Source organism: Chaetodon auriga, chromosome 18 (genome assembly GCF_051107435.1).
Source record: "Chaetodon auriga isolate fChaAug3 chromosome 18, fChaAug3.hap1, whole genome shotgun sequence".
Lineage (NCBI taxonomy): Eukaryota > Metazoa > Chordata > Actinopteri > Chaetodontiformes > Chaetodontidae > Chaetodon > Chaetodon auriga.
Genome location: NC_135091.1, coordinates 2,008,115 through 2,020,295, shown reverse-complemented (window position 1 = coordinate 2,020,295; position 12,181 = coordinate 2,008,115). Strand labels below are relative to the sequence as shown.

General features: G+C 43.9%; 1 protein-coding gene across 1 annotated transcript; it reads right to left on the bottom strand.

Annotated features, from left to right (window-relative positions):
- Positions 1-451: 451 nt before the first annotated feature.
- LOC143336632 (uncharacterized) lies at positions 452-11,827 on the bottom strand. The gene is made up of 26 exons (XM_076756897.1): positions 10,783-11,827; positions 10,274-10,408; positions 9,546-9,743; positions 9,404-9,466; positions 9,230-9,268; positions 9,087-9,128; positions 8,903-8,971; positions 8,485-8,520; positions 8,187-8,234; positions 7,859-7,912; positions 7,700-7,747; positions 7,324-7,608; positions 6,659-6,703; positions 6,539-6,577; positions 6,360-6,392; positions 6,208-6,234; positions 6,079-6,129; positions 5,923-5,970; positions 5,762-5,809; positions 5,614-5,661; positions 5,403-5,507; positions 5,248-5,283; positions 4,519-4,563; positions 4,401-4,427; positions 1,704-1,748; positions 452-1,073 (listed from the first exon to the last, which is right to left on the bottom strand). The coding sequence occupies exons 1-26, from the start codon at positions 11,825-11,827 to the stop codon at positions 922-924; spliced, it is 2,811 nt and encodes a 936-aa protein (XP_076613012.1). The 3' UTR covers positions 452-921.
- Between the last annotated feature and the right edge of the window lie 354 nt (positions 11,828-12,181).

Genomic DNA, 12,181 nt, shown 5'->3' with positions numbered 1-12,181 from the left:
AACTTTAACGTCAAGCTCTCATTTTGCTCCGTTTGAAGTTCAGGACACTTTTAAATGAGTCACTTCTGCTACAGACAGACATTAAACGTGTCAGCGTCTGGGAATGAAAAACATCCAACAAGTCCACTTAACATGTCGACGTCTTTGAAACAAAAACCAGCCGTGCTCAGGAAGAAGTGTCTCATGGTTATTCATCGCTCGGCAACATTTAGCATGTTGATGAGACAGTGATCAGAGGCAGGGAGGCTGCTCGGATGAACTGTGGGAGCTCCTGGGATTTGACCTCCCAGCGTTTACATGCTAATGTGTCGCAAACGCAGCAAAGCAGCAAAACACGACTGGTCTCATTACGAAGGACACGGCCGATTTCAATCTGGAAAATAAAAGAGGATGCACGTTTGTCATCTTTCATATTCTCAAGTTTACTTTTAATAGCTCCTAGTAAAAAAAAAAAAGGATGAAATATGCAACAAGTCAGTTCAAGTGATGTTTAATCACATTCAAATCCAAAAATCTCTGTTTGATGCAAAATGCTGACGATGCTGAAACTGAAAAACAACATGCAAAAGTACGTTTGTGTCGTCCGGAATCACAAATATAACCATTATGTACATGATGCTGAGTTAAGAGTATTCACATAAATTCGTGCTTGTTTGGATGTTTGTGATTTTATATTAAATCAGAGCAGACGAGCAGACGAGTGAAGCATCAGCTGAGAGGGAAACAGGAAGCGTCAGAAACCCCAGGAGCTCGACCACAGAGAGGAAACACAAAAAGAAATTCAAGACAAAGTAGTTGTGTCCGTTCTGATCTGTCTGTGGTTTTCCTCAGAGTTTAAGGATTGCACAGATCTAAAGCGTCGCCCCCTGCTGGACTGGGGGGTGCAACGCTGTCAGAAAAGAGGCGACAGTTCAGGTTGTCCTATTGTCCCGACGTCCTCGCCGCTCTCTGCTGCTCCAGCATAGACTTGAGTGCAGGGGACATCATGGTGGGGGACATGGCGGGGGTGAAAGGTCGCAAGGGATAGTTTGCATTTTTACCAGGGACATAAATGCACTGGAAGTATCTCTGGCCTGTGAAGGCAGCGAGAGGAGACGGATGGATTCAGATAGAATTAAAACAGGGAAGGACGGGGAGTCCAAACTGAGCTCAAACTCTTTAGATTAACATACAGACATGGAGGAAGTACTCAGATCCTTTGCTTAAGTAGAAGTACTAACATCACACTGTGAAAATACTCCACTGCAAGTACATGTTCTGCAATCAAAACCCTAAGAGCAAGAATGTAAGTATATGAGCTCATTGAGCTCCTTTATATCCTGTTGGCTGCGTTAATCTACAGCAATGCATCAGATTCTAGAAGATCATCATGTGTTTGCAGCACGGCCGTCCTGTGAGAACCACGTATCTCCAAAACGTTTGACGAGCTCAGAAAAACAGGCTGTTTTCAGCTTTGTGACGATGATTTTCAGCTGATCCGAGAGACTTTTTAAAGACTTTAATGAGCTGAAGAAGACATGAAGGAACTCTTCATCCTTCAGTTCAGCACAAACATTCAACACAGCAGGAGATACGTGGTTTTCACTGGACAGAAAAACTGTAATCTGAAAAGTAAGAAGTAATTGAAGAGAACAAAGAAAGAAGAACGTCATGGTGAAATGTGGATTTTACACAGCAAAGTGCAGAAAAGCAGCGACTCTTACCTGGTTTCTTCTGTTCTGTCGTGTTGTCTTCAGTCTGAGGCTCCTCTGCAAGAAACAGGATGTGAAGTATATGAAGTACATGTACACACTGTTGGTATGTGAGAGAGACAGAAGTCAGAGGATGAGTGTGGACATGCAGGTCAGGTGGAAACATGCTGTGATCTTCTTTCTGTGCTGCTAAAGTTCTTGTTTTCTACTAATTGTCACGAACAAACAGAAAACATTTGAGTGTGGTTTTCCTGCATCGACGGCGTCCCTGTTCTGACGCTCTCCTGTGGCCTGAGTTCACCGGCAGCGCTCAGAGAGATGTTGGAAAACATGCAGAGATTAGCATTCTGTGCTAACATAAGTTTAGCAACCCTGGCTAGCCTCCACCGAATGGGAAAAAACATGCATGTTGTCAAACTGATGATGTTTTCTGAATTTGTATTTTGCATGTATTCTGCAAACCGACTGCACCTTTATTTATGATTTATATTTCCTTACACAAGTAGTCCAGTTTACTTTGACTTTAACTGTGACTTATGAACAAAATCTAAGCCGGCCCGTCATACGTTTTAATATGCGTTGAACAATAACAAAAGAATCGTATAAAAGTATAAAATAAATCACTGTTTATGCAGGCTTTTATGTGCAGGAAGTCATTTAGGGAAGCTGGGATCCTCCAAACATTTAGATTTTTAACAATAAGACACAATACGTGTTTGCTTTTGGTCCTCTAAGGAAAAAGTTTGGGCACCAATGAAAACTACACAAGGTTGTTAAACATGAAGATATCGGCCGAGAGAATTTCATCAAGCTTAAAACAGACTTGGGGGTCCATAAAGTCGTGAAATCCCAAAAAATAAAACACACTTGAATGATGGAACATCTGAAACAACCCAAATCCAACAAAGGCAGCAGAGTAAACTTTGAGGGTCTGTGATGACCCTGAGAAACAGAAGCTGCTTCAGACGTTAATGTTTGGAAAGTGTGAAGTCACTCAGGGCAGTGGGGGGGTGCTGAGACTCCACTGGATGACTCAATGAGAACAGAACACCAAAATCCCAATTTCATGGGCTTCAGTTCACGGATTTAATCAATCCAGCTAAGTATTATTGTTGCCGTATTCATCAAAGGCCGTAATCTCTTCCAGTGACTCGAGGCGGCTCGAAAGGACAGAAATCTCGTCTCAATCAGTTCATCTCATTAAACTCTAATCACTTATGTTCCTGACGTCATTAAAAGTCTGTTCATATTGAGTGAACCAGTGGAAAGATGGTGGAAATGAGCTGAATACCTCAAGCTGTACTGGAAGCTCTTTTTCCATCGTCTATGAACAACAAGCAAAACGCATCAAATGTTACTGCAAGCACGTGCACGCACACACACACACACACACACACACACTCACACACACACACGCACACACGCACACACACTTCATGAATCTGATTCTCAGCCATCCAGGTGACGAAGGTTTGATTGATTGAGTCTGAAACGTGTTCATCACACGTTCTCGGGAGGCGTCGTCTTGAAGCTCCTTCGCCCTCACAGGTGTTGTCACTTACCTGTCTCCTCAGAGCTGAGTGGGCGTGTACAAACCATGTTTCTGCTGCACCCTGTCATCGTCCGTATTAGTACATGAAGCTTAGTGGCGTTGCACACTTTGCCTCACCTGTGTGAGTGTGCAGGTACTGTCACACCTGTCGTGTTTACTGATATCAGTGAACCTTCTGCAGAACCTCACTGCTGTTTTTCCAGCAACATCTGCTGTGTCATCCAGCAGGATTAATGCGTCTGCACCTGAAACACTCAGCTCCTCCCACTCTCCCCGTCACCTGATCTCTACCTGCCGACACACCTGGCCATCATTCCCCTGATCAGCTCCTGAGCTCATGTACAGAAGACTTCAGTCCAGTTTTCTGCTGGATCGTCTGTTGTTCTTGTGTCTAAAGTCCGACGTCGAGAGTAGTACTACTGTAGTGTATTAGAAATATGACTGAAGTATCGAAAAGTCACTACAAGTACACTGTTACTGTTTGTACTTAATTCAACAAATGTTTGGCACTTTTTTTTATTAAATGTACTTCTGTCATGTCATGAAGTTTAAAAAGTTAAACATGAATGTACTAACTCTGCAATACTTATAGTGGTATTTCAAAGTACTTAAAAAGTGTACTTCATTTTAAGTGAATTATAAATTACTAAGTATACTTATTTTGAAGTCCTTTGTTTTATTAACGTGCGTAAGTGAAATTAGACTTCAGGTAATTTCCTGTATATTTTCATCAAACTGGTGATAAACAAATGTACTGCGAAGGTGTTTTGAGTGTTCATGATGAGTGATGATGATGATTTTCACTGTTGTACTTCAGTACACTTAGTTTGGAAAAACTTGTGCCAATTTAGCATCTTTTTACTCTTCAGGTTTACTCAGTATTACTCAGGTGGTACTCGAACACAGCACAGAGCACTTCCTGTTGGCTGTGTTTGGCTCTGAGGTGTCTTTGCGTCGTGAACTCGGCTGAATGGAGTTTCTGTCATGAAATTCCATCTTGAATGAACCTTAAGCTGCACGTTTCTGTGTCGGAGCGAGTGCAGCAGGTTAGCATCTCTTTGTCTCTGAAGCTTGGCCGCCGTCTTGTCCTCAGCCTAAACATGTTTTCTGTAACTCATGATGTTTGAGATGAATGACTTGAACGCTCTCATACTCACTGGGCTGTGCTGGTTTTTTCTCTTTATCTAAAATGAGAGACGGAAAGCAGAGAGAAAGTGATCAGTGTGGACGTCCACAGCACACAGCAGACTGGACCTTCTCATTCTGGATCCATACCTTCAGCCTCTTTGGCAGATTTCTTCTCGTCCCTCTCAGCTTTGCCTGCGAGAGCAGAGACAGCCCTATTACAGCCTGCCAAATAACTCTCCATAATTGTGCTGTAAATTTAATATTCTTGCCATGTTATTGCCCTCTCAGTGTAATACAGCTTGACACGTCCCTCATTAGAATTTTATCATGCATAAAACAGCCCATTTAATCTCATAATCTGCGACTGTGTTTCCAACAAGTGTGATTAGTCCTGAGAGACGTCTGCGGGACTTAACGTGTCCACGTTTGTTTGGACAGAAGTCCACGCTCTGCCTGCTCCTCCACTGTCTGCTTTGTCTTTGTGGGACATTAAGTGTCTGTTTCTGTCCTCCACAGCCAAACAACGCTTTGTGAAAACTGCTTGTGAATATCAGTGAAATCAAAGTGTTGTTTGGGTGAATCCAGCGAGGAGAGAAATACTCAGTGCAGCAGACGTTTGTGCTCTCATTGTGTTTTCAGTGCAGGGAGTTGAGTGGACGACTTGTTGTATTTCAGTTTTTAAAAAAAAAAAAAAAAAAGCATCCCATATTTCCTGCCTGTCTCTGAACTGTACGCTGAAACTTAAAGACAAACATCAAACAATGGTTAACTTCTGTGGCCACTGACATTAAAAAAACTGATGTTTTTATGTGCAGATTATGGATTTAACCACAAACATAAGCCTACATACATATCATGTGATGAACGCACTCTTACTTTTCTTCTCAGCCAATAATTTTGATCTTGTTTTAGCTGAAAATGAAAAGACATAAAGATTACGAGCTGCAGGTTTCGGTGTGAGAGTCCTGCTCGGCTCCACGGTGAATCAGTGCTGAAGGTGGATGTCTTCAGTTAATGAGCTGGTGCGTCACCTGGTTCAGGTCTGGCCTTTGCCTGAGAGGTCACGTTGGCCCTGCTGCCAGCCTCTGGTCTCACTCTCAGTCTGATCGGCTGTGGACGTGGTTCTGGATCTGGATCTGACATATCACATTTACAAATATCTCACGTGAACCAAATTCTGGTTTTGCATCTGCACACTCAGAACGATAACGAGCGTGAGGACTCGTGCACGCTCGCCGTTACCTCTCTTGGCTGCGGACGCTTTGGCTTTGCTCCGGACAGGTGACGTCTCTGAGAGGAGCAAAAACAATTAGTTTCCAATCATCTCTGGTGACACAGACATGAACGATGATCGACTTGTTGCAAATGAAACGTCAGCGTGTGCTGTCACCTGTCTTTTCAGAGGCTGCCTTCCTCTTGTGGCGCACGGCTGCAGGCTCTGACATAATGAGGAACGAGACGTGATTAGCCGCCTGAATAATTTGTTTTCTTACTGAAGTGCTGGCAGCTCCTGCACCTGACGGAGGGAGCTCCAGCCAAATGATGGTTTACCTTTCTTGGCAGCTGCAGCAGTCCTGGTTTTGTCTTTTGCAGCTGGCTCTGTGGAAACAAACGCACCACATGAACACGCTGGTACCTCTCAGTGCGCTCACGCCTCATGTCTCTGAGGAGCTGCATGTTTCCTGTTTTAAGCAGGACATTCGTTACCTTTCTTAGCCACTGCAGGACTTTTACTTTTCTCTTTTCTTGCAGGTGGTTCTGAAACAGAAAATACTTTTAGCACAAAATGTGAAATCAAACTGAATATTCCTGAGGAAAACCTCAAAGTTTATTCACCTGTCTTTGCTTTGCGTTCAGCAGCTTCTGGAACAGGTTGAATTAAGTGATTCATATCTTACTGAAGTGTGTAAATTCGTGTGTTTACAGAAAAACTTGCTGTCTGTATCATTTGTAACAAACCACATCGCTGAGCTGTAAACAGAAATTACCTTTCTTTGTCTTCTCTTTGCCCGCTGCAGGCTCTGAGGGGATAATTGCAGTGAAAAGGCCGTGCAGTTAATTTTCCATAATGAATGCAATGGTGTCGTTGTGCATCACTGTTAGAGGCTGCAGCTGCAGGATGTTACAGGAATTCTCCAGTTTTATTGATAAGTGAAGCATTCAGTACCTTTTTCTGAATCTGCAGCCTTGGCTTTCTTCTTTGCAGCTGGAAAATATCAGATATTAGTTTTGTTCACGCAGAAATTAAGAGAGAAATAAAGATTTATGTGAGTTTAAAAGTTTGTACCTTTCTTGATGGACGCAGCCTTCACTTCTGCCTCAACAGCCGCTTCTTTAACAGAGCAGAGTTTCATGAAATCAGTAATTAATCATCCAGTATGTGTTTAGAATGTAAATCAGAGTTTCACATGTTCATCTCAACAGTTCAAGTCAAAGTGGTTTAAACTGTGCGTTAAAGATATCGAAAAGGAAATACATCAAAAATAAAATGCAAATGAAAACATTTTAAAATAAATCATAAGCTTAAAGTTAACAGATTTGAAATGAGTCTTCTACTTTGGAGACGTTTGTTGTCCCTCAGCGATGCACAGCGGCGTATGTTGCTGGTGTTTGACGTTACCTTTATGATTATTAATATTATGTTCAACACTTGAAAGACTTTCCATCATTTTTTGCAGCGTTAAGTCATCTGCAAGCCTGTTTTATGATCATCTGCTGCCTTGCCTGCTAAAAATCTGCTCAACATTTCTAACATTTTTAAATGTAAAATCATTTTCCAAATATAAAATCAAGGTTTTGTACATCTTTGAGTGACTCAGGATTCCTCACACACACAGTTCAAAGCTTTGAATCTGCACGTCCTGTGAGGCTGATTACTGTCTCTGTGTTACAAATGTTTGGTTAAAGAAAGATGAGGATAAGGTCACTTAGTCGTCTACTGGCTCTCCTCACTCTGGACTGGAGCTTCAGCTGGAGTCTGGACCTCAGGCTGAGCAGGAGACTCTTGTTCTGTGGCCTCTGGTTGGACCGGTTCAGCCGGTGGAACTGGTTGGACCGGTTCAGCCACTGGGACCGGTTCCGGTTGAGGCTGCATCACCGGCTGCACTGGCGGCTGATACGGCTGATAGTGGGCGTAGAGCGGCTGCATCGCTGGCGGCGGTTGTTGCTGGTAGAGAGGCTGCTGAGGAGGAGCTCCGGGGTGGACGGGGTGAGCGGTCAGGACAGGAGCAGAAGGAGCTGTTCATACGTTCCAGCAGAGGAGACAGAAAACATGTCAACAGAGCAGCCACGGGCTGATGTCAGGTGACTTACGGTTGAGAGGACGTACCTGACATGGTGGGAGGAGGGTACGGGTTGTCTGTGATGATGTGATGAACTGGAAGATGAAGCAGGTCGACAGTTAGACAGAAGACATGTTTGAAGCAGGACGTCATAAAATCTGATTCCTTCTCCCTCTTTGATAACTTGAGTTCTTTCTGTCACTCACCGTACCAGCCGGGTGGAGACGGGCAGTAGACGGGTGCAGGTCTGCAGGGTCCAACTGAAACACACCAAAGCAAATCGTTCAAAAAGACTGTTTGCATTGAGTGCAGTAGATTTACTCTGCAGTTACTACATGAAAACGAAGTATTTTGATGCTCATACTTTCCTGTTTGAATGCAGGACTTTTAGATGTAACATGTATTTCTACACTGTAGTTACTACTGTTACTGAGTTCAAATATCTGAGTACTTCTTATATCTCTGATGTCGTACATGTACCTTTGTACAGGTAGCTACTCTAAAAACCTTTTTAACAAACAGCAGCTGTTCTACCTTCTTGTCCAGACTCTGTGACCTCCTCTTGCTTTTTGGTCTCTTTCTCTGTGGAAGAAAAATGATGATGATGATGAAAAACAGTGTCTCTCTCAGCTGCTGTTGTGCCCCTCTCTCCCTCTCTCTCTCTCTCTCTCTCTCTCTCTCTCTCCCTCTCTCTCTCTCTCTCTCTCTCTCTCTCTCTCTCCCTCTCTCTCTCTCTCTGTCTCTCTCTCTCTCTCTCTCTCTCTCTCTCTCTCTCTCTCTCTCTCTCTCTCTCTCTCTCTCTCATCTCACACCTGATGACTGATTCACTTACTTGTTTTGGAAGTCTTGGTCTTTTCCACTTTCTTGGCTTTTTATTGGAATTTAGAAGAGAAAACGTCTCGTTAATCAAAGTTGTGACAACGTTGTGATAGAAATGATGAAATACTGTTTATGCGCTGACGACTGACTCAACAGATCCAGATTTGTCCGCTTGCTGGGTTTTACTCGTGATCTTTGTGAAGCTTTCTTTGTAAATTTCTCACAGTTGAGGCTCAATTTAGAAGAATATTTGTTGGACAGTCAGATGAGAAGATTGATATCATTCTCATGTCTGTGCGATAAATCACTTAGCTTAGCATAAAGACTGGAAACAGAGGGAAAGCCAGCTGTTTTCCTCTGTTCCTTGATGCTAAGCTAAGCTAACAGCTGACCGGCCTTCGTAGATAAAGGGCCGCAGTGACTCTGAGTACCTCTGAGAATTGTGGGAATTCTTCTGATCCTCCTGATTTTTGGCTCCAGACTTGCGATTCTGGGAAGAGCTGAATGAAAACACACACACGGTTAAACTGATCACAGCACAAAGAGGACGAGGATGAACGATTGCATTCAGTTTTCAGGACAGAGGTTGTGTGAATATGGCACATTCCTTGTTACCTTTCCTTTTAGGCTTTTCGTCCGTCTTCACAGCTTCACGCTCTGAAAATAAGAATAAACAGTCCTTTGAAACCAGAGGAGTGTGATGAGACGTTTCATGGCTCTAACATAATTAAATTGAATGAAAAATCTGTTATCGGTACCTTTTCTCCTCCTGACCGCTGAAACCTTCCTCGGAGCCTCTGAAAACACAAACATCAGATCACAGACTTAAAACTGGAGAACTTCTGCTCTACAGATCTGAATCTTGCATCACTTGCATCAGGAAAGCCAGTCTGAACACACGGTGAATGTGAATGCAGCAGGGTGACACAAACCTTTCCTGTCTCGTGTCTTGGCTGCAGCCTCTTTGGTCTTTGCAGAGACGACGCAGGGACACGCTGAAGTCACAAAGCATGAAGTTTAACCTCCAGTGTCGGTAGGAGTGAAGAAACAGCTGTGATCATCCTCATCTCTCACCTGTCGCTGCGTCTTCCTCAGGTTCAGGCACGGGTTTGATCACATCCACCGTCGCCTTGTCCTCCTCGTCGTCATCTTCATCGTAATCCTCCTCTTTTTTGTCTTCAGGTTCGTCCACAGTTTTCTTCAGCTCGGCTGAAGTCGGCTCTTCGTCCTCTCCCTCGTCCTCCTCCTCGAGGGCAGCAGGCTGACTGGTGACTGAGGGTGAAAGCAGCAACTCTAACATTTCTATTCACCTGTAAGGAGGCTGCTTCCTGGACAGCACTCGAGGTTTTCTGCTTTAACTTGAGTATAAAAACAAAGTTAAAGGAGTGATTTTTTTTTGCCGCCATCCATCCGTCTGTGAATCCAGGGTTTTCTGTCTTGGTTGAACCTGAAACTGCAGCTGCAGAAAGACTGAACAGGAAACGTCAGAAACATCAGATTTAAACTGTTTGATTTGTTCTGTGTGAGACTTCAGGACATCATGACGTGCGTGAAACCGACCTCACATGAACGCCGCTGGATTCATTTTGTTCATTTGTTTCCACTTTTAACAAATATCTTTGAACTGTTTTGCAGCAGTTTTCTGATTCATGGCTTCATGATTCCTTTAAAACACTAAATATCAGACTTTACTTCAGCTGAAATGACGCCACACTCTGTAAATCTGACGGGTTTTAGAAGAAGAGAAGCATGACGTGTCTCACTGGGTGTCACAGGAGGAGTGATGGATGAGTGATGCTCACCAGTTTCTTCACCTTCATCCTCCTCAGACTCGTCTTCATCAGCAGCCTGTCTGACGTCGTCCTCCTCGTCCTCGTCCGTGTCTCCCTCAGCCTTTACTGCCTCCTCCTGGACAGTGAACGCTGCTGCACTGGCTGCTACAAACACAGAGTATCAGTGGAGTATTCAGAGTGTTTATACTTAAGTAAAAGTACTAACAGCAGACTGTAAAAGTACTTTGAAACAGGACTGAAATTTTATTTATTTTCTTCCGTAAATCAACAGAATAAAGTTGTGTGTTTTATTAAATTGATATAGAAAACATGATGAATATGTACAGAAAAGTTTTCCTATCATGTATTATTGGTTTGATATATCGTCAATATTGATTTAGAGGCTGAATTGAACTTTTTGTCTTTATTGTTTCACATAAAGATCATTTGAACTGTCAGCCAATCAGAAACCAGCGTTTCCTCTGGCAAGGAGACTGTAAAATAACTCAAAATGAGAAATCCATAATTCTGGACGATACCTGCTAACAAGACGTCATCATAATCTTCATCATCATCTTCCTCATCTTCATCATGCTCTTCGTCATCCTCGCCCGCTAAGGCCTCTGATGTGAGTTCTTCATCTTTTTTGGTGTAAACAAATGTTTCTGTGATCTGTTTCTCGTCGTCTCGATCGAATTCAAATGAGCTGCTTTCGATATCTTCATCATCTTCATCATCTTTATCATCTTCATCGGTCGTGTCATAGGAGATGTCGTCGCTGAACTCAGATTCTTCATCTGTTTTAAGAGCGATGTCATCCTCATCATCCTCATCCCCTAAGACTCCGCTGTCTGTGCTCTCTAAGGGAGGGACTTCATCTTCCTCCTCCTCCTCTTTATCATCATCATCATCATCATGGATGTCCTCTTCAATGACATCATCGGGTTTGCGATGATCGTCCTCGTCTTTGTCCAAGTCGAGGTCTTCATCTGTAAGGTCTTCCTCATCATCTTCATCGTCTGCAAAGTGTTCAGAGGAGGCGACGGAGATGTCCTCGTCTGATTGGTCCAGATCATCATCTTCATCCTCATCGGCAACTTTGGCGTCTTCTTCCAGGTGTTCGTCATCATCATCATCTTCGAGGTCAGGCAGAGGAGGAAGATCAAGCTCCAGGTCGTCATCGCTGTCATCTGCAATGACGTCATCGCTATCAGACGTTGTGACACCCTCAGCTAATCTGTCATCTTCATCGTCTTCATCATCAGTGGAAAGAGGTGCAGACTCACTGATGTCTGAGGTGTCAGTGAATGCATCGTCACTGGTATCATCTTCATCATGTTCTTCTTCGTCTTTTTCGTCATCTTCATCAGGCAGAGGGAGGTCTTCGTCGCTGTCTTTGACGTCAACAGGTGTGTCGGACTCAGGAGAGTCTTCATCCTCAGAAGTGGAGACAGGTTCAGGAGAAACTTCATCATCATCTTCATCAGCAGCATCTGCCTTCTCTTCCTCCTCCTCCTCCTCCTCCTCCTCCTCCTCCTCATCGTCATCTTGGTCAGCCTCTTCTTCGGCTGCTTCCTCTTTCATTTCATCTTCATCTTCATCAATCTCGGCAGCAGCTGCTTCCTCCTCATCCTCTCTTGGTCCTTCTTCCTCTCCCTCCTCCTCTCCTTCCTCCTCATACTCTTCCTCCTCCTCATACTCTTCCTCCTCGTCATAATACTCCTCTTCCTCGTCATAATACTCCCCTTCCTCATCATAATACTCCTCCTCCTCCTCCTCCTCCTCCTCTTCTCCGTCCTCTAGTTCTTCCTCCTCTTCTGCATACTCCTCCTCCTCCACCTCCTCCTCCTCCTCCTCCTCCTCAGCAGCCTCCACGCGGTCTCCCTCCTCTTCCTCCTCCTCTCCCATCTCCTCTTCCTCGACGACTTCGACCGCTGG

Excerpts from the sequence above, each read along its gene's own strand:
- LOC143336632 (XM_076756897.1), bottom strand. The coding sequence starts at position 11,827 with ATGAAAGAGGAAGCAGCCGAAGAAGAGGCTGACCAAGATGACGATGAG. Across the intron at positions 8,972-9,086 it reads CGAAAAGCCTAAAAGGAAAG|CTCTTCCCAGAATCGCAAGT; the intron begins GTAACAAGGAAT and ends GTTTTCATTCAG. Across the intron at positions 5,810-5,922 it reads TGCTGCAGCTGCCAAGAAAG|AGCCTGCAGCCGTGCGCCAC; the intron begins GTAAACCATCAT and ends TCATTATGTCAG.